The following is a 21,792-nucleotide window of genomic DNA, read 5'->3' on the forward strand; positions in this document are numbered from 1 at the left end:
GGCTCGGCATGGTCACTGTAAAGACCTTACTAAAGTTGTGATTTATTTTAGGTTTATTTGGGGTTTATTTGGCATCACTGTGAGATATTTATGATAATATATATCCCCACTAAAACTAACAGCAGTTATACTGTACAGTCGTATTTACTTGTTTTAAATTGACTTCAAAATACTGCTGCTTGTTTACTAATCAATCATACAAATCTGTCTTGCTCCAGACTTGAACCCTCCAGACTTTTTAGGTCATCAGGAATCGGTCTTCTAACTGTTCCTAGGACCAAAGCAAACATGGTTACGCTGTTTTGAGTTATTATGCTTCACACCATTGAAATAAACTTCCAGAACTCTTTTATAATGGCCTCTACTACTGCCTGGTAAACTATGCCTAAATCGCTGCTGGTAATTTGCACTAACGACCTCTTGTTGTCTTTGTACCTTTTATACACTTTTATTTTTTTATGTTCTATGTTCTTTTGTATATTTTGTGTAAAGCACTTTGAATTGCCTCTGTGTATGGACATTTGCTATATACATTAACTTGCCTTGTTTCGTTTTGTGTAGACTCAAGGTAAACCAGCAGCAGGGGGGTCTCACAATTGCCACTGAAAAGGATGGAAGTTCCCTCACTTGCACTGCAAGCTGTGTACTAACTCCAGAAGATGGCAGTGCTGTAACTTATTAAGAATGTAAGCTGCCGTTAAAACCCATAGAAGAAGACACTGCAAACTGCATCCCGGAATTGCCATCACGCCGCTCGTTGTCGGCCATTTTTACAAGTACAAGCTCCCCGAAACACAAAACACAACCCCGTTATAACTGTAAATATTTACGGAGTATACCACCGCAGTGAGACGTGTAAGTCCAAGTTCACCGTGGTCATTTACATTGTGCTGTTTAGCTATCAGCCATTAACTTACGTTAGCTAACGCTAATGCAGTCGGCTGTTGTTGTCGTTCCAGCTAATGCTAGGCTAACGTACTGGTATGCTAAAGCATTAACTAACGTTAGACTGTGGTTCAGAGGCCTTGGTCTATTTCTACAACGGCAAAATAGGTTCGGTTGTTCTTTTATTGTCAGATAATGTATTGCTATGTACAACAGCTAGTTCAAACGAACAACGTGAAATGCCAGCTTCTTTGTACAATGTTGCATCGCTAGCATGGGTATGACCAACGCTACTGAGCAGATTTTCCAATATAACGTCAACGTTAGTGTTTGTCGACCGACCGCTCATCAGGTAACTTTAAGATATAATTTGGATACCGTTAGCCACAGTTACATCGAAAGAAACCCGCTAAGGTGTTTGTTTGGTCATCTCCGTCGGTGTTGTGTTTGCGCAATGCGACATCGTTCGGGCTAGTTTTTTAAGCTCGCCAGCTAAAGTAGAATGGAAACCATCACCAGGTCAAAAACAAATATGAACATACAGTGTTGTTAATTATTATTTAATTAGTCTAACGTTGTTTGTAAATATCACAATAACCAAAATATTTTTGTGAACATGCCAAAACGCATTATCGTTACCTACATGTGTAATACCTGGCCTTTTCATATAAATTAGTTAGTTAATAAACTATTCAATACTCTTTTATATTAAAAAATGATGCAGCTTGTGTGAAAGGACAACACAGAAAACAGACGAGCATGATTGACCTCTTCAGTCCGTAAACACTCATGCATTGAAGTCAAACATTGTTTAAACCCACCACACTTTATTTTAAATTCTGGAGGAGATCCTAAAGTTTATAAAGATATCAAATATGTTAGACTGAATTTTGGTCAAACAATTACAGCATAACACTATAGAGCGTATCAATTAAGTTATTGTGTGAGTTTGGCTTTGTATTTGTGACCAGCCTGGAAACGTTTACTAACAGCCTCTTGCACTTCTCAGGAACAGCAGTCATGGCAGACTTTATTGATAGCGAGGCTGAGGAGTCAGAAGAGGAGTTCGAAGAGAAAGACCTAAAGCCTAAAAAGACCCAGAGGTTTTTGGAGGAAGATGGTAAGATTTGAATTGTTCAGCTCAGGGTATGTGCATGTTGTGTGGATCACTTATCTGTCATTCTTATCTTAACTGTCATTTTTCAACAGATGAAGAGGAGGAAGAGAACACAGAGGACCAGGATGAACGAGGAAATTTACGTGGACTTATTGATGATGGAGACGAGGAAGAGGGGGAGGAGGAAGAAGGACCTGCAAGAAGTGCAAGTGGAGCAGGGAGTGACTCAGAAGAGGAAGTAAGGCATCGACGTAAAAAGCGCAGTAAGTGCATCAGATGTTTTTAAAGTCATTATACAGTGTGTTGTTGTGATTAGTTTACAGAAGTCACGGATCAAAAGGGTGTATTAGAGCTCTTCGACACCTTTTGCCTTTTTTAGCCTGTTTCTATGATTCCGTGAATCAATAAAGGGTAAGAACTTATGTAACATTTTTATTTGATACCACCCTACTCATCACTGAGTGGCAAAGAATGCCAAAACAATTTATGAATGTGGAAAACTGTGATACAGAGAGGATAACAGAAAAACATTCTATAAGTAAAAGGCCATCAGAGTTGACAAATTTAATGATGATGATGTGTGTATGTTGGCTGAAGAAACTGCAGTACAGAAATTTTATAATTCTGTAAAGGTGTCAACATTACTTAGTTTGTTGACCAGAAAGCACTTAAGAGTTGAATTTTTTTTTACCAGGGCTGCAATGATTATTTTCCTTATCAATTAATCTGCCAATTATTTTCTATGCAGCTGTGAAAAACTGTAGATATTGCTAGATATTGAATGGTCTGTGAGAGCTATGTGGAGGCAATCCCAGCTGGGTTTTTTTTTCATTATTTGGAGTACAATCCCTTTAAATTGGTCAGTAGTTCTGATTTTCTAAAACTCCTAAATATTACTATAGTCTCATAGTGATAATATATAATTATATATTGAATAAAATAATAATAATTCCCCAATATAATACAGACTTGTGTCACTACACCCTGAGGAAGGCTCAAGCCGACACTCGGTGTATTTTTAATGTCTTGCTCTATTTATTAAAGGCTTTTTATCACTTTTCGTAACCAATCTTGAGTGCCTGGACTTGTTTTTTATGACTTTTTTGGTCATAATTCTTCTTCCTTTTTGTATAATACGTACTTGATTATTAAGGTGTCAATTTAAGATGTATCGCCATTCTGAAATACTGCAAGTACATTTTTCTGGGTCTTACTTTAGTACTGACTGTGCTGAACAGTATATTTTAAAGTGAGATGAAATACCATTCTGAATAATCAGAGTAGACCTTAAAACATATTTCTGGCATTTGTTTATTGGGCAGGTAAAACAACAGATTGCCTCCCCCTTTTCTTGCTTCCAGCTCCATATGTTATGGAGCCAGATGTGCCCACATATTGGTTGCATTAACCTCGGCAGGTGGTGCTTGATCTTTGTTCTCTGCTAGTGTGGTGTATAATCTTCCTTCATATTTTTGCTTTCTCGCTATCAAAGAAAGGGAATGTGTTGTTTTAGCCCCATTTACCTGAGAAAAACCCAGTTAATAGATAATTGCCTGCAGCAGCTATGCAGACTGAAAATATGGATTCTGAGTCATTGTTGTATACAGGTGCCAAATAAAAACATAATGATTTCTGTCTAAATTGTTCATCACAAAATTGTAAATTGTAATCATGAGTATCACTATCACACAAAAGCACTGTCTTTAAAGTGGTAGAAATAGTTTCCCCTGTCTGAGACTTTCCTTTTTGCAGATTATGACGACTACCTGGATGACGATGATCTGGACCTAATTGAGGAAAACTTGGGTGTTAAAGTGAAAAGGAGGGTATGAACAGTTTCTTATCCCTACTTTCTGTGTAGTAACGGTGTACAATTTTACCCTTTGGCCTCACAATTTTGTACACTTAAGAAAAGGTCATGCTAGCAGCGCTGATGCTGTACCTGTCTTGTGTCACAGAAGAAGAAATATGACCGTGTAAAAACACTCGATGATGATGAAGAAGATGATGATGAGAAGGACTTGATCGCAGATGAGATCTTTCATGGTGATGCAGAGGGCGAGCTGGAGGAAGGCGAGGCTGTAGATGAGCCTCTTCACCATGCAGATGACGATGAAGAAGGAGAGGATGAGGAGTCGGGTAGGCCAGGAATAACAGATTTTTTAGATCTGCCTTGGAGTATCTAAAAAGCTGAGAAATTATAGAGAAGAAACAGTAATATAAACTCAGTCCCACACTTGATTTCTTTTTTAATGATGTGGTATAGAATTGATTTGTTCTTAAATTTGTGCTTTTGTCCCATAGATATAGACGATTTCATTGTGGATGATGACGGCCAACCTATAACCAAAAAGAGGGGCAAGAAGTTCTCAGGATACACAGATGCGTGAGTGTCGTAGTTTATACAGCACATCTATCCTTTCAAAGAGCAAAAAGCTTATTTTAGCCTCCATTTTCCTTGCTATAAATGATCAAGTAGGGCCAATATAGCATCCTCATTTATTCAATTAAAAGCATTGATGTATATTTTGGAAACAAGACACTGAACACAAAATGGCAAGCTGCTATAAGAAAAACATAATCACTGCTTCTTCTCCTCTTTGCTGTTCATCCTCCCACAGAGCCCTCCAGGAGGCCCAAGAAATTTTTGGTGGAGACTTTGACTTTGCTGACTTTGACGCAGACACATACGACCAGGGCGAGGAGGAGGAAGAGGACCAGGATGAAGAGAGTTGGGACCGACCTAAGAAGCAGACCAAGAGGAGGCAAGGGAGGAAGAGCATCTTTGAAATCTACGAGCCCAGCGAGCTGGAGAGTAGTCACATGACTGACCAAGACAATGAAATCCGCTCTACGGACATGCCTGAGAGGTTCCAGGTGTGTTTGTCAGTGTTTTTGATGCTAACAGTGTTAGGGTGACTAGACACTAGTCCTATGACAATGAGGAAATTGGAGAATTGTTTCAGATGTTTCCGTACTCTGACATCTGACGTTTTTTGTTTTGTTTATAATGTCGTGATATAGGTCTTTAAATGTCATTCATAGTGGTCTTAAAATGGTCTTAGAGAGTATTACATTTGACTTGGTGAAACCTGCAGAAACCCTGGTTAAGCCTTGAAAGCCTATTTATTGTGTTTGCCTGATGAGTGCCTGTTTTCCTGACTCTGTTCTCCGTCTAATAGTTGCGATCTATTCCTGTTAAACCTGCTGAGGATGATGAGCTGGAAGAGGAAGCAGAGTGGATCTTCAGACATGGCTTCTCTACTCTTACTATCTCTATGCAGGTATGACCTTTGCCATACACACTCATGCAAAAAGGCACTGGCAAATTTGGTATTTTTGCATCAGTGTGGGGCAAGGAAAAGAATTGAAACGCAGGGCTCCAGCAGAGTGAAGTGCGTTGCCGGGACGTGTAGTTAAATTTTTAGAGAGGTGCATGCACGTCGCTCGGCCGTGGCTTGGTAGTGTTGCATTTTCCCATACTCCTTTCCATGTTCTCCTTCTCCATAAACAACATGAAATCAAGGAGAGGGTTAACTTTTCCCACTACAGATTTCCCGCCGTGGTCAGAAAGCACAGGGGAGACACTTTGTTTCTCTCGCTAGGCCTCTAGAGTCGGTACTCGCTCCGAAGCTAATCGTCCTCACTCTCTCACTCGCTCTACCACACACTCCCCACGCACACACACATCCCGGCCCTGCTTTTCTCTTAAAGAGATCGACACACACACCATTGCACAAGTATAAACTTCAGGCCACTTACGTAGGCTACGGCGAAAGCTCTGTGTGGAGCCTCTGCACAACCATGTTTTTTAGCTGCAGCTTCTTCTGACGAATTCATGCTTACGAGCGCTGCCATCTTCCTCTATTCTGACGCATTGACGCACGTTATGCAAAGCAGCGTCTTTTTTTTTTTTTTTTAATCGATGTTGATTACGTTGATGAATTGTCCCAGCCCTAATTATCAGTTGTAATACCTGGTTCGATTCCCCTTTTTTTTGATACATTGGATTTTATATCAAATCTATATCAAATCTAGCTTTCTTCTGTGCCCTAAACAGGAGAGCACAGATTATCTAGACAGGGGGACCACCACAAATTTCAGCAGGAAAGGCCCCAGTACAATTGCCAAGATCAAAGAGGCCCTCAACTTCATGAGGAATCAACAATTTGAGGTACAGTGGGCTCACCTTACCCATATGATGAATTTCCATTATCTGTTTCTTTGTTTGAGGTTTAATTTCTCTAAAAGCCAAAAATATATCTTTTAAGAAAAAATGCGTGACATTGTCGGAAATGTGACATTGCCATAAAGAACCAATTTTATTGTTATTTTTTTCAGGTTCCATTCATAGCTTTCTACAGAAAAGAATATGTGGAGCCGGAACTAAACATCAACGACCTGTGGAAGGTGTGGCAGTGGGATGAAAAGGTATAGTTGGAATTGCTTTTTTGCAGAAGGAATGGATTACAGATTAACGAAAAGCCATTGTGGGGATGGGTTGTTGTATGCAGGGTTCATACGGGTGCTTGAAATCCTTGAAAATGCTTGAATTTTGATTTTGTGTTTTCAAGGTTTGAAAAGTGCTTGAATTTTGGATAAAATGCTTGAAAATGTTTTAAATTGTAACTGTATTTCTTTCACAACAAATGCCTAACGTACTGAATAGTTTGTTTATTAAATGGAGAAATAAAATGTTGGAGAGCCTAAAATTAAACCTGCTCGCTGTGTGACTGCGATCTGCCACCACGCCAAGACCCGCCCTAGGAAGCAGCTCGATTGGTTTGGGTAAGGCATTTCACCTCGAGTGGTTAAGGTTAGGATAGCCAATTGGTCAAGGTTAAGCCACCTTGCGTAAGCATCATGGACACCTGGCCAATAAATGGTATTGAAGGGCGGGTCTTGGCGTGGCCATAGTGGGATTCGTAATATCGCTGCCGGGCAGGTTGTCGTTTCAATGAACGTTGGCTGGAAGATGAAAAATACAAATTATGGATTAAACGGGGACAAACCCTACGGGTTGCCTCTTGTAAAGTCTGCAAAAAAGACGTGTTCACAATGGGCGAGTCTGCGCTCTTGAGTCACATGAAGTAAGTTTCAAGTAAGCCAACTGAAGTAGCCTACTGTACACGTTAGCGCCAGTTAGCGCCGATTTGTTTACGTTAGTAACTTCTAGCTAAGAATTCGCAGGCTAAGTGACTGAGAGTACTTGCTGTGATAATGTAATTTTAGTAGTGCATGTCCGTTATGGCACGTTCATTTGTGGAATATGCAGTGAACATAGCCAAAGTTACATCACAGTAACTGTAACGTTAACTACCCTCAAATTAATACCTGCAAACGTTAGCCCGGTGCATAACAACAATTGTTGATTGCTGAACAGAAATCATGTCATACAAGTAGCCTACTGTAAGGTTGAGGATGGCCTTAAACGATATTTACACTGCTCTATTCCAGTAGATAAATGTATATGTCTTGGCAATGAAGTACTTTTTTTTCAATTAATATAGGCTATTTATCAGGCCTGTCAGTCTTCTGGGTTAAAATGGAATTACAGCTTGTTGTTGCACTGTCTCAGATTTTGTTCAAACCTTGTCTATATCAAGAATGTGTCCCAAAACCAAGGCCTGTAAAATATTTCTGTTCAAATCCTATGTCTTCATATTTTTAGCCCTTGAAATTACTAAAGTTTTACAGCCTGCAAATCACATTTTCTGGGAAGCAATATTTGGAAATTAATTCATAGGCAGCCCAAACTTTGTAGGTTGGAAGACAAACATGTCAATATGACTGAACCATTACAAGTTTGTACAGCATGCCCTAGATTTGGAAAAAAAAGTGTGGAAGGACATTAAGGGTAGCATAAACTTTGAGCAAAATCTAAGATGGTGCACCACCTTTTTTCCTGGATTTTGACACAGAATGACCCAGCTGCATGTCATTTGGCTCAGATCCTCCCACTCAGTACTCTTCTCCATAGCTTTCTTACTGTATGTTATGTTATGAACCATGAAGAGGTTACACATTTTAAAGGTGATAATTCAGGTTTAGTGAAGTGAATCTGTCGAATGATTTTGTTTGGGGTAATTGTTTTTACATTGACTCAGGCAGGTTAGATAGCAAGCAAAGTCTACTTAGACAGTGATACATTTAGAAAAATAAAACTTGTGTTTTGCTTAAATATCTGATCCTTCTGCTATTACGAAACACAATTTTGGCTGTTTATAGTATTATGTCTTAGCCTGGTTGACACCAGACCCTTCTCAGTTGTAACTGAGAGTGGGTCTGGGAAAGGTTCTTTGACAGTTCATTTCCAAGGGGGCGTCACCAACGGACGCCACTGAAATGCCTCTGGGCGCAATTGGATAGTCCTTCAACCAATCAGAACAATGATCTGAGTGACGCTTTTCACATCCAATATCCAACAAAAATAACGTGATTGTGGTTTTTGGTTCCCTCCACGCCCATAGACAGTACATAAGAAGTCCACGCCCTACTTTTTCCTTGCAGGTGTTGCATATTGCAAACTTGTTATCATCTGCACACACGCTGAAGAATGTCCAAACAGCTGACATGTTGCAGGTTAATAAGCGAGGTTCTCTACATGTGCAAAATAGCGCGGACACGCGCTTCACACCGCGAGCACTGCAGGTACGCGCCACACACGGCGGAAAAGTTGAGAGAAAGGAAAAAGAGACTGTGTCTCTGTCCGTGTGTGCGTGCGTCCTTGAGAACTGTAACTCGTATAACTTATGTTGTCAGTTAATTGTAACGTTGACCGCCATGAAATCGCCATATGTCAGACTGACCTGCAGCTCGCCGGTCATGGCCGTCATGTTGAATGTAAACAAAAAGCTGTTCACCGTTGCTGCGCTATCCTCGTCTGCGTAAAGCCCGCCTCAACGGTCGTGATTGGTGTTAAGCCCGCCTCAGCGGTTGTGATTGGTGCCTCAATTTTGAGGACATTGGAAATGGGTTTGAATGGGCTCTTCGCCAGACTGACCTGCAGAGCAAATCTCAAATTTGCCGGAAGTTCGTCAGGGTTTACCCAGGCTAATTATGTCTTTTAATGTGACAAAAACACTAAATAATATTTTTGACTATGTATTGACCTTGAAAGTGCTTGAAAAGTGCTTGAATTTGACCTTGGAAAAGGTGTACCAACCCTGTGTATGGAAGAGTGAATTCTCTAGGTGCACAGCCAATCCTCTAATAATCCCTTCTAAAATGACTTAAACATTGTTTTAAACATGATCAATCATTTGCTTTCATCAACGTGGCATACGTATGCCACTTCTGTATCTTTGACTTGATGTTTATCCACCAGTGGACTCAACTGAAGACTCGAAAGCAGAACCTGACCCGTCTGTTTCGGAAGATGCAGTCCTACCAGTATGAGCAGATCTCAGCTGACCCTGACAAACCTTTGGCTGACGGCATCCGTCCTCTGGACACCGCTGACATGGAGAGGTACGTATCGAGGGCTGAGACAGAAGAAGACCATCTCCTATGAACTGTAAATGTTTGAATGATTGCTTCTTTTCTCCTTTTTCTGTACCATTCAAATCTATTTTATCTTGTTCTATAGGCTGAAAGATGTGCAGACTCTTGAAGAGCTGGGTGATGTGTACAACCACTTTCTGCTCTACTATGGCCGAGACATCCCCAAGATGCAGAATGCTGCCAAGGCCAGTAAGAAGAGGCTTAAGAAGATCAAAGAAGTGTCAGAGGATGGTAAGATGGATGCGTCTGAATTGACCATTTCATTAGATGATGATGGATGGATACTGCAGAGTCGTTTATTTCTAATTGAAACAAATTTTTAGTTAGGAGCGTTTGCCTGTTTTTAAGAATTTGCTACATGACTGATTTTGGTGGGCTCCCTCTTTAGGTGAAGAAGAGGAATTGGAGGTAGAAGAAGAAGAAGAACCGAAAGGACCTGACCTCAAGCTGGCGTCTCGTAGAGATATGTACAGCATCTGTCAGAGCGTAGGACTTGGTAAGTCTCCTTTTTTACCCTGCACAACACCGTCTCAGTGTTCAACTATCCCTACCATATATGTATATATTTCTTATTTTTTTCCTAGCTGGGTATCCCTTCAACTTCTTTTCCTGTTTTTTTCCTTACTGCAGATGGCTTGGCTAAAAAGTTTGGTTTAACTCCAGAGCAGTTTGGAGAAAATTTGAGAGACAGTTACCAGCGTCATGAGACAGAGCAGTTCCCGGCTGAGCCCGTAGAGCTGGCCAAAGATTATGTTTGCAGCCAGTTCAGCACTCCTGAGACAGTGCTAGAAGGAACCAGGTACATGGTGGCCATGCAGATTGCTCGTGAACCTCTGGTCAGACATGTTCTCCGACAGACCTTCCAGGAGAGGGCCAAGATCAATATCAAGCCTACAAAGAAGGGCAAAAAGGTATGGACACTTTTAATCGCAGCATTTGGAAAACAAGATTCAAGATTCCTTTTATTGTCATTCAGCAAAACACTGAAATGTAAAGCATGAACGAAATTACGAGCATGGCTCCTTTTTAAAAACACAGATTATAAAACAACAAAGAAAATCACACATTTAATCCCAAACAGAAAGGTTTCTGAGTTTGCAGTGTGTGCTCTGGGTACAATTCTAAACTTGCATTGGCATCTGCTTACTTCCTGTAGGAGGTAGATGAGGCTCATTTTGCCTACTCCTTCAAGTATCTTAAGAACAAGCCTGTAAAAGAGCTGAATGGGGAACAGTTCTTGAAGATGTGCCTGGCAGAGGACGAAGGGCTGCTTTCCATTGACATCTGTATAGACCTTATAGGGGTCAAAGGGTAAGCACAGTGACAATACCGATGTCCACAAACTAAAATGGAAAAGTATCTGTTCAATGACGTTGCTCTGCCAGATCTGCATAGGATGAACCTCTTCAATCCAAATATGTGAATTCATGATTGCAGACAGACGGAGGATTAAGAAAGCTGGTCACTAGTCTGTTTTAAACAACCAGATGGAGGAAATCATAAATATACAAACATCCTGAGGTCTTACAATTTTTGTCAGTTCTGTTGTTGATGCACGTTCCTTGGTCATAGTACATTTACCAAACAGAGGATCTGATGTGCCACTTTAAGCAGCTGTATAGAAACCTAGCTTGGAAGTTGGAGAAAAAAGGAGGGTTGATCCCTCGAGTTTAATGTCTTTTTAATCTGCAGCTTATGTTTTTATCCACATCCTTTTAAGTAGGGCATGGGGCTTTTGAATTTTAACTGTGGTAATATTAAAGCACTCCCTTCTGTCTTCCCTCTGTTTGTCCTCAGGTATGCTGGGGACCAGACATACTTTGATGAGATCAAACAGTTCTACTACAGGGATGAGTTCAGTCACCAGGTGCAGGAGTGGAACAGGCAGCGAACCTTAGCCATAGAGAGAGCTCTCACTCAGTTCCTCTACCCTCAGATGGCGAAGGAACTCAAGAGCAAACTCATCACTGAGGCCAAAGAGAGCATTGTCAGGGTAATTTATCATGATATCTGTCTCCATTTATTGTAATATTGCATTGTTGTATCAGTGTTACACACGGAAAGTTAACACAGCAATCTCATAACACATGCATCATGTCTCTAAAATTATAGAGCAAAACAAACAATGTTAACAATGTATGTTCGATTAGTGTTATAACTTTAGAACTTGAGAACTCTCTGTTTCTTTCTCCTCGTAGTCCTGCTGTCGTCGGTTGTATAACTGGCTCAAGGTGGCTCCTTACCGACCAGATCAGCAGGTTGAGGAAGACGATGATCTGATGGATGAGAGTCAGGGCAAAGGCATTCGGGTTCTGGGTGTAGCCTATGCGCCCAGCAGGTATGTGTCCCACAGCATTTTTTTTTCCTCCTCGGATATATTAGGAGCTACAATTTTTGGTATTAACAATAGAGTGCTCACTTTTAAATGTAGGAGATATACTGCATGTTTAAATTGCAACCATATAAGACCAAGCAATGTTTGCTGCATAAAAGACATGCTGATGTGACAATATAGTTTCTTACTTTCAAACTTTGCTCCTACAGAGACACACCAGTTTTCTGTGCTCTGATCAACGGGGAAGGGGAGGTGGTTGACTTTTTGCGTCTGCCCTATTTCATGAAGAGGAGGAATGCCTTTAAGGAGGACGAGAGAGAGAAGAAGGTACACGCAGAGAACCCAGATGTGTTTCTGTACAGATGATTTTCTGTTTTAGGAAAACATGTTACTGGACTAATCTTTGATATGATCACTCATTTGTGTGTGTTTTATCTTCAGGCCCACGACATTGAAAATCTCAAGAGGTTTCTGTCTGGCAAGAAACCTCATGTGGTAGCTGTCGCTGGGGAAAACCGGTAAATAATTGATTTATTTTTTTATGCGCTGGAAAGATACATGTAGACATTTTGAAAATTTTTTGAACATTTTCAAGTTATAATGGTTCAGGTTGAAATGTTGAAAACATGCTGTGTGTGCAGAGATGCTCAAATGATCATGGAGGACATCAAGAGGACTATCAGCGAGCTTGAGCAAGAGTCCTCTCTGCCTGCTGTGGGAGTTGAACTTGTTGACAATGAATTGGCCACACTGTACATGAACAGCAAGAAGTCTGAGGTAAATACTTAACACCTTACCGTTGTTGTCATACACAGGCACAGACACATCAGTGGTTTCACTCTTCGACTATGGCAATTAACCACAGCAAGTTCACTAACCGGTGGATCAAAGATGTGGACCAATGCTCCCTTTGCTGCTCATTTTCTCCTGACCCTCTGCTTTCTCTCTGTGCAGGTTGATTTTAGGGATTACCCTCCCTTGCTGCGACAGGCTGTGTCGATAGCCAGGAAGATCCAGGATCCGCTGATGGAGTATGCTCAAGTTTGCAGCAGTGATGATGATATTCTCTGCCTCAAACTACACCCGCTACAGGTGAGACATTGAAGAAATTGTAAATTTGTGCTGTTTTTATCTCCATCTTATTGTTGTATATTGTTGAAGCATGGTTTCTTTAAAAAAGTATCACAGCCAGATTTACAGCCTTTCCTGTGACATCACTGACGGACTAATTGAATTATTTTTGTGTAATTTGGATTTGGAAACATTGGGGGTCTTATTTTTATTTTTATTTTATTTTTTTAAGGTTGGTTTGTTGTTTAATTGCTTTTTGGGCATTTGATAACAGCAGATAACAGTTCCCTTATACACATTTTATTCTCTTGTAGCATCACACAGACCCACCCATCACATATCGCAAGTTTTTTTTCAGTAACGACTATGAAAACTAGACGCTGTAAATTACATTACATGTCTTTTATCCAAAGCCACTTCCAATTAAGGGCTTTCAAGAATGAAGGTACAAACTCCAGATAGCAAACATCAAGTGCAAGCACATTAGCTTACAATAAGCCAAACTAAAAAGAGTCCCATAAAGTAAGTGCAACTGTTAAGTGAAAGTTTTTTATTTTTTTATTATCGAAGGTGCAGTCGGAAGAGATGTTTTTGAATTGAGCATGATTCTGCAGTTACAATCGCGTGAAGTGATTGGTGTCTTTTTTTCTTAACCGTTCTCAGGAACATGTGGTGAAGGAAGATTTGCTCTGTGCTCTTTACTGCGAATTCATCAACCGTGTCAATGAGGTTGGAGTTGATGTGAACAAGGCCATTGCCCATCCTCACACTCAGAGCCTGGTTCAGTATGTCTGTGGCCTGGGACCAAGAAAGGGCTCCCACCTGCTCAAGGTATGCGTTTGTGCTACTGTCAATAATTCTTGTGTCATATATAAAAGTATAGCGCCTTTTTCTGCTGACATGATACTCATCATGATCCTTGTATTTGTGCAGATTCTGAAGCAGAACAACACTCGTCTGGAAAACAGAACCCAACTGGTCACAATGTGTCACATGGGACCCAAGGTTTTTATCAACTGTGCCGGTTTCATCAAGATTGACACGGCATCGCTCGGGGACAGGTTGGTACCTTGTATAGGGGTCTGTTACACACCCCGAACCATCCAGATGTTTCGCAAAGTACTAATTCTACCATTGTCAGACAAGGCAGTGATCTAACATTCAGCCTGTGAGGTTATTTTAAATCAGCATTGGTTTGTCTTCTCTCAAACCTTCCACACAGTACGGACTCCTACATCGAGGTTCTGGACGGCTCTCGTGTCCACCCTGAGACGTACGAGTGGGCTCGCAAGATGGCTGTGGACGCCCTCGAGTATGATGAGTCGGCAGAAGATGCCAACCCAGCTGGAGCTCTGGAGGAGATCTTGGAAAATCCAGAACGTCTCAAAGATCTTGACCTGGATGCCTTTGCTGAAGAGCTTGAGAGACAGGTCAGTGTGTATGTTGTGGCTTTGACCACATGTATTCTGTTTTAAATTTAAATTTTAACAGCTTGAAAAATACTACAGTACAGAATACTTATTATATTTAGTTCAGAAAAAGGACATTTCAGACACCACTTTGGGTTTTTTCAAACATGTGAAGCCAAAAGAAACTTCAGCTCTGTGTCACAAGTTGTGTCATTGACGTTGTTTTCTTCTTTGTTTCGTCCCTGTAGGGTTACGGCAACAAGGGGATTACTCTGTATGATATCCGTGCAGAGCTGAGCTGCAGGTACAAAGATCTGAGAGTTGTCTACAGAGTCCCCAACACTGAGGAGGTCTTCAACCTGCTCACCAAGGAGACTCCAGAGACCTTTTATATTGGTAATACACACTGCACTGAAGTACACATGTTCATTTCTTAAATCAAACATCACCAAAGATCAATAATATAAAGTTTATGCCTAACCTTAAGCACACACAACGTTGGTGTGATAGTCATAGCACATGATGACTTGTTCAAAGGAGGGATGTTGCTGAAGTACCACTAACAGTGCTAGTGCAGCTCTGTCGGCTGGTGTGGTTTATGTTTGTTCCTCCTTTTCTTCCAGGTAAGCTGATCACCAGTATAGTAACTGGTATTGCTCACCGGCGGCCTCAGGGAGAGAGCTACGACCAGGCCATCCGTAACGATTCTACGGGGCTGTGGCAGTGTCCCTTCTGCCAGCAGGACAACTTCCCTGAACTCAGCGAGGTACCATCCACCTGAGTTTTCTTCTTTAGATGACTTAATAGTAGAAAACAGCTGAGAGTCTGACCTCTAAACATTATCTTTTTGATTTTGTGTCCCTGCTTTAGGTGTGGAATCACTTTGACAGCGGTTCGTGTCCAGGTCAGGCCATTGGGGTGCGGTCCAGATTAGATAATGGCGTCCAGGGATTCATTCCCACCAAGTTTCTCAGTGACAAAGTGGTCAAACACCCTGAGGAGAGGGTCAAGGTGAGGCGTTATTTGCTGTCGTCGTCATTGGTTGTGCTTTGCAGATGCTTTTTGATATTTTCTTTCCTTTGTTAATGTCACCTGTAAACTTTTTTGAATATTTCTGAGAGTTTGCAGTTGGTGCCAGTTAGAATTCCCAATCCTGACAGATCTATGAATAATGAGTGCCTATTTCTGCCCTTCCTGTCTTGTTTCCTTCTATTGTGGCACCTGTGTAACACTTGATTGCTCCTCTTCCCCCTCTTCCTTCAGGTGGGCATGACAGTTCACTGCCGCATCATGAAAATCGACATTGAGAAATTCAGTGTCGACCTCACATGCCGAACCTCAGATTTGATGGACAAGGCCAATGAGTGGAAGCTCCCCAAGGACAGCTACTATGACTTTGATACAGAGTCTGAAGACCAAAAACAGGAGGAGGAGCTCAAAAAGAAACAACAGCGAACACGTTAGTATAATAACAGGATTAATAAACGCTGTTTGAATCGAAATAGCTAATAAAACGGTACACTGTGCTACTTTTGGGAATTGTTTCCTCATAATACACTTTTTGTTTACCAAACATTTACTTCCACATCACTGTCCTCATACCATTTCTTTGCTTTCCCTCTGTCTCCAGCATATATAAAGCGTGTGATCGCCCACCCCAACTTCCACAATATCAGTTTCAACCAGGCAGAGAAAATGATGGAGACCCTGGACCAGGGAGACTTGATCATCAGACCCAGCAGCAAGGGAGAGAACCACCTCACAGTCACCTGGAAGGTACGAAACTGATAGAAAGGTACAAAATGTGGCAGTAACACAACATAAACCAGTCTGACTCTGTGTGATGTTTTGTAGGTGGCTGATGGCATCTACCAGCATGTGGATGTAAGAGAAGAAGGCAAAGAAAATGCATTCAGCTTAGGGCACACACTCTGGATCAATAATGAAGTAAGCCGTTTTCTCCTTCCCTTTGTTTAGCATGATCTTGTGCTCCATAATCAAACCTGCAGAAAATATATTGAGAAACATTAGTGTTGTGGCTGCTGCATGTTCTTAAATAGTATTTTGCATTCTCTGCAGGAGTTTGAAGATCTGGATGAAATCACTGCTCGGTACATTCAGCCAATGGCGTCATTTGCCCGGGATCTACTGGGGCATAAGTACTTCCAGGAGTGCAACTGGGGGAGCAAGGAGGTACTAATTTGCTTTAATATCATTCTTACTGTGGAAAAACATAACTCGACAGCTCATTTCATTCTGCTAACCGTTTTTGCCATGAGTTGCACCTCTCATATCTTCTTTTCTTTCTAATAGAAAATGGAGGAGTTATTGGTCAAGACAAAGAGGGAGAAGCCTACTTTTATTCCTTACTTTATTTCGGCATGTAAAGATCTGCCAGGAAAATTCATTTTGGGCTACCAGCCTCGCGGAAAACCACGGTGAGCAGAAAAGTTTTTGTCTCCTCTGTTTTCTGATTATTCACTGTAATCATTACATGGGTAGAAAATGTTGAATACAAAAGTTTGACTAATTTCAGTGGAAGCTGATTTAAAACGTAATTGTTAATGTTGCTATTCCTCAATAGCCTGACAAGCCAGACCCACATCAAGATGTTGGGTCTGGGAACTCACCATTGACTCAATCTGAGCTCAATCCTAGGGGCGGGATAAACGGGTTGTCTTTCAAATTCCCTCTGCACGTAATAGGATAGCGCTACAATCAGGCAGAGCAACGAAGAAGGTAGCGAAGCTAGTTGATAGATTAAACTTTTGCCGTATCCGGTTGGCAAAACTCTGAAGAATGATTTCTGTGCCGTTCTTTGTTCTTTTCTCAAAGAAAAGCTTAACTCCAAGTCTTCCAGAAGACCGCTGTTCCCAGCAGCAGCAACCGACTCTATACACGATGTGATTGGCCTGACCAAATCATTTGGTTTCTCCAGCTTGCAAGCAAACAGAGAGTGCCTAGACTGACCCTGGCTGCAAAATAAATTTGCTGCCACTAGAGTGCGTCTAGATTTCTAGGCTAATTCCTCAAAGCAGCTCACATTAAAACCGCAGAAATAGCTGACAATGCCATTTAATGCTCTAAATATCATGGACCACAGTGACACATGGTGACATGCAAAGGTCCATAGCTTCTACAAAGGCTCCAATTTGCAAATTGGAGTCACATCATACTTGTCGTGCCAAATTACTCAACACCACACAATTCTTATCCACTCTCCCACCGAGCTGCTCCACTGCCAAGATTATTAGCTCTTTACTTCTTTGATTGACAACAAGCCGGTTTACATATGAGTAGAACTGAATGTCAACATGCCATCTTGTTTTTTGTCTAGGGTTGAGTTTGTGACCATCACCCCAGATGGTTTTCGCTACCGTTCACAGATATTTCCTACAGTGAACGGACTATTCCGCTGGTTTAAGGACCATTACCAAGAGCCTGTGCCAGGTATGGAAGCACTATACCTAATGTTTATTGCTTATATTACAACCGTTAAAGGATATTGTGATAAATCGCATTGTCTTCTCTGTCAAAGGCATCACTCCCAGCAACAGCAGCCGAACAAGGACACCTGCATCCCTCAACGCCACCCCAGCCAATATCAACATTGCAGGTGAGTCCCGGTCTCTTCCACACACACACACGAACACACACACACACACACACATCCACATTTTCAGCATGAGTGGAGTTGTAGTACATTTGACTATTTCCTAATGTATTCCTTCCTCCCTAGACTTGACACGAGCGGTCAACGCCCTCCCTCGCAACATGACGTCTCAGATGTTCAATGCCATCGCCGCAGTCACAGGCCAGGGCCAGAACCCCAACACCACCCCTGCCCAGTGGGGGTCCAGCCAGTACGGCTACGGTGGCAGCACAGGAGGAGGAGGAGGGAGCTCCTCTGCTTATCATGTTAGTGCAGCTTTTAATGTTTTAACTACTGTGAAAGGAAAGTGTTTGTTTTGGAGATGTCGGTGGCTCAGACTGACCAAACATTCACTTTATAAAGGTCTTTATGAACTGTAGGCACCCACAGTGATACAAAATACATCAGGTCTCTGGTCAGATATTTGTAAAGATGCAATTTAAAAAAAAAAAACACCAAACCAGCTGATCTGGTGACCTGTCTGCAGATTCATGAGCCTAATAATATTTGTTTTCCAACAAAACTACAAAGCAGAATTCCAACATAAGAGACATATTATAAATAGGCATGGGCCGTTATACGATTCTTTTTCCATTGAACACAATGGATTTTATTTTTAAACACGCTGCACACTGGCAGGGGGACCGACTACTAAACAGCAGTTTCTCTCCTTGAAGACTCATAAAAAACAGATCATACCTTAGGAACGGTATGATGGAAAATGTTAGTGGTTTTGAAACCTTGACTTTTTCAAACCACGGTATACCTTGAAAACGGTAACAGGCCCATGCCTAGTTACCGTTTTGAGGAACTAGTTTGAGGAAATATTAAAAGTCCACCTGAAATTAATTAATCAATATTTTACTAAAAAAGATTTTTTTTTTTTTTTTTACTACTTTATTAATCCCTCAATTCTTTAGATTTCAGTTGGACCATTTCATGAGACCCTACTTATACATGAATATACATTGACTTTTCTCAGGAAACTCATTGAGCCATATTCATTACCAGTATGTTCTCTTTTGCAGGTATTTGCAACACCTCAGCAGCCCATGGCGACGCCCATGATGACGCCCAGCTACTCCTACACCACACCGAGCCAGCAGGCCCTGGGCACGCCACAGTACCCCGGCTCCACCCCTCAGTCCTCCCACTCTCACACCACACATGGCCACCCACACGGAAGCCATGTGTCACACCACAGCCATCACGGCCATCACAGTAGCCACCAAGGCCACTCATCCGGCACGCCGTCATCCTCCACCTCATCCAGAGGACGGACTCCACAGCAGCAGCCACCAAAGTAAGTGCAGAAGGGAACGTGTGTGGGCGACCTGGTGTACCTTAACCATTCGTTTCCTTAAAGTGCATCCTGGTTTAATTAAAGTTTGTGTGATCAACTAGTGTTACATTTAGTATAGCCTTTTCCTTTGATAGTCAAACTGATTATTCATGATTTTAGCAATTTCCCCAGCTTTATACAATTTGACAAGCTTAACAAAAATGCATCATCTGTATGGTCAGATTAACCCTTCACCTCTTAGCCACAATGTGTGATATACAACTCAAATCAACCACTTGTTAAATGAAATCAGTGAGTTGTTGTTTATCTGCCATTAGATGGTGCTAATCCCACAATCTGCATCATTTTAGGGCTAAGCAGCAGCCTTCCATTCAATATGTCACTGTCTTTGACTAAAACACTTCCCCTTCTGTCCTCCCTCCCTGCAGGGCCAGCGGCAGCAACGCCTCTGCAGTGGACTGGGGCAAGATGGCGGAACAGTGGCTGAAGGAGAAAGAAGCGGAGGGGCGGAAGAAAGCCCAGAGGATGACGCCACGACCGTCGCCCAGCCCCATGATCGAGAGCACACCCATGTCAATCGCCGGAGACGCCACACCCCTGCTGGACGAAATGGACCGATAGGACACGGAGGGGGGCGTTGCTACCCCCCACCCTCACCCCCCTACTCAACTCAACTCCATCCTTTGTACTGTTGTTTCATCTGGATAACCCTCCACCTTTTGTCTCTCCCACCACCCATCAGCCCTTTCATCCAGCTGACCAGTAGTTGGACCCAGTCCATCCAGCTAACTGTCCATTCATACGCTCTCTTCACCTCCTGATATTGTAGCTGCAGTTTATTAGTTTGGTATCATGGTTCATCTCCCCTCCTTCCTTCCTCTTGTCTTCCTAGTATACCCGTCTCCTCCCAGATGTTTCACCTCCTGACCTCCAGCCCACTCTTCTGGCTGCATAGTATTTTGTACAGTCAAATTAACACTGTATATGTCATGCAGAAAGTCAGTACAATGGCAAAAAAAAAAGAAACTTGAAATATCAGACAGCAGTTACATATAGGATATGGACCTACACAAACAATGTCAGACAAGCTGTCCTTTATTTTTGCGATTGGTTTTTAGTTTAATCCATGAATGGTTTTGACAGAAGGGCAATGTTACTGTTTCCAGAACCCACTGTTCCTCCTTTCAGGTTGGTGGATTTTTGCGAGCAGTTGCCAAAAACACGCTTTGCCAATCCAATCAGGAAATTTAATTTTTGTATGGAATGCGTCAGAATGAATAAAGACTGTTTTTTTCTGTTTAAACATTAAGCCTCCGCTCTTCACATCTGTCAAAGCAAACACACCTGTGACCGTACAGACACACGCACGCCGAGTGTGACGGTTGAGGCTGACTTAAAAATCTAAATGAATTTAGTGAGAAACCTTCATGTCAGCTTGAGTTTCTCTCAAAAATGAGTTACTGATAGTTGTGTGGCTCCACCACATGCTGTATTATGATCAGCTGACTGTATTTAGGCTCCTGTATATAGCCTCTATTGCATTGTTGACTTTTCTTTGACCTATCCGAGAATGCTGTGTGGGCACTAACAATCTGCCACATTAGAGCATCGTTAGAGGTAACTGGTTGTTTGTAATGGCTTCATCTGCATTCATGCAAGGCAGTGCAGAAGAAGTTTGTTCACATTTTAAAACCGTTGAAGTGGAAGTACCCCGTCGTCTCAGAGGGTCATTTTTAAAAGTTAACATACATTTGGATCTCTTGTGTCTTTAATGTTCAGTGGGCATTTCACTTTTGACACTGGGTTAGTTGCCACCTTGCAGGATGTGATCTCCTGATGCACTGCTGCTGCAATTCAGTCCAAGACAGTATCAACAGTGAAATGTATGTTTCAGTGGATGAGTTTAAATTTGAGTGCGTAAGTTCAAAACCGTAACACTAGAAGCTACTGTCAAACTGACTCCCCACTGCGTGTATATCCTTAAGTGTAAAATATTCTGAACTGCACGCAGCTATTTCAGTAGTATGAATATATATTGTTGTTAGAAACACATTGAAGCTCTTGTGTGATAGTCTTGCGGCAGTTTTAAGCCACTCTGCATCCATCATGACATATTCAGCTTTTCTTTTTTGTTGCTGTGCCTGTGTGCCACAGTACAAACAAGCAGCGCTGATATTCAATGGTGTGCTTCATTTTGCAGTGTGCAAATTATCATGGTCCCATAATATGCATCTTGTTTAAAATAATGATGGTTTTTGAGTAAACGTATTTGGTTTTAAGTCTCTTGCCAGATTAAGATATTGCATCTTTCGAAGCAAGGCTGTGATTGGGACTTGGCAGTAGTCTGTGATAGAGCAGAAATGATGTCTCTGGCAGTGCTGATGACCTTTTTTACCTGTGATCCCTTTAATAAAAGTGTTCATATTAAACCCAGAGTCTTGTTCATGCTAATTTGGGAAACAAACTGGCAGTATGGACATGTGATGTAGGTGTACATATACATACAGTATAGTCTGT

General features: G+C 41.7%; 1 protein-coding gene across 1 annotated transcript; it reads left to right on the plus strand.

Annotated features, from left to right (window-relative positions):
* The first annotated feature begins 710 nt into the window (after positions 1-710).
* On the plus strand, positions 711-21,704 carry supt6h (SPT6 homolog, histone chaperone and transcription elongation factor). The gene is made up of 37 exons (XM_039777249.1): positions 711-855; positions 1,895-2,005; positions 2,095-2,265; positions 3,755-3,828; positions 3,961-4,141; positions 4,307-4,388; positions 4,624-4,879; positions 5,185-5,286; positions 6,063-6,176; positions 6,344-6,433; positions 9,330-9,472; positions 9,591-9,736; positions 9,894-10,001; positions 10,136-10,416; positions 10,662-10,816; positions 11,303-11,498; positions 11,704-11,843; positions 12,050-12,167; positions 12,282-12,358; positions 12,482-12,617; positions 12,795-12,932; positions 13,575-13,742; positions 13,845-13,972; positions 14,134-14,341; positions 14,569-14,716; positions 14,944-15,086; positions 15,191-15,331; positions 15,584-15,779; positions 15,951-16,096; positions 16,175-16,267; positions 16,400-16,513; positions 16,634-16,758; positions 17,658-17,770; positions 17,859-17,936; positions 18,060-18,238; positions 19,001-19,275; positions 19,704-21,704. The coding sequence occupies exons 2-37, from the start codon at positions 1,906-1,908 to the stop codon at positions 19,894-19,896; spliced, it is 5,256 nt and encodes a 1,751-aa protein (XP_039633183.1). The 5' UTR covers positions 711-855; positions 1,895-1,905; the 3' UTR covers positions 19,897-21,704.
* Positions 21,705-21,792: the final 88 nt, after the last annotated feature.

This window comes from Perca fluviatilis, chromosome 16, assembly GCF_010015445.1.
Source record: "Perca fluviatilis chromosome 16, GENO_Pfluv_1.0, whole genome shotgun sequence".
NCBI classification, from domain to species: Eukaryota; Metazoa; Chordata; class Actinopteri; order Perciformes; family Percidae; genus Perca; species Perca fluviatilis.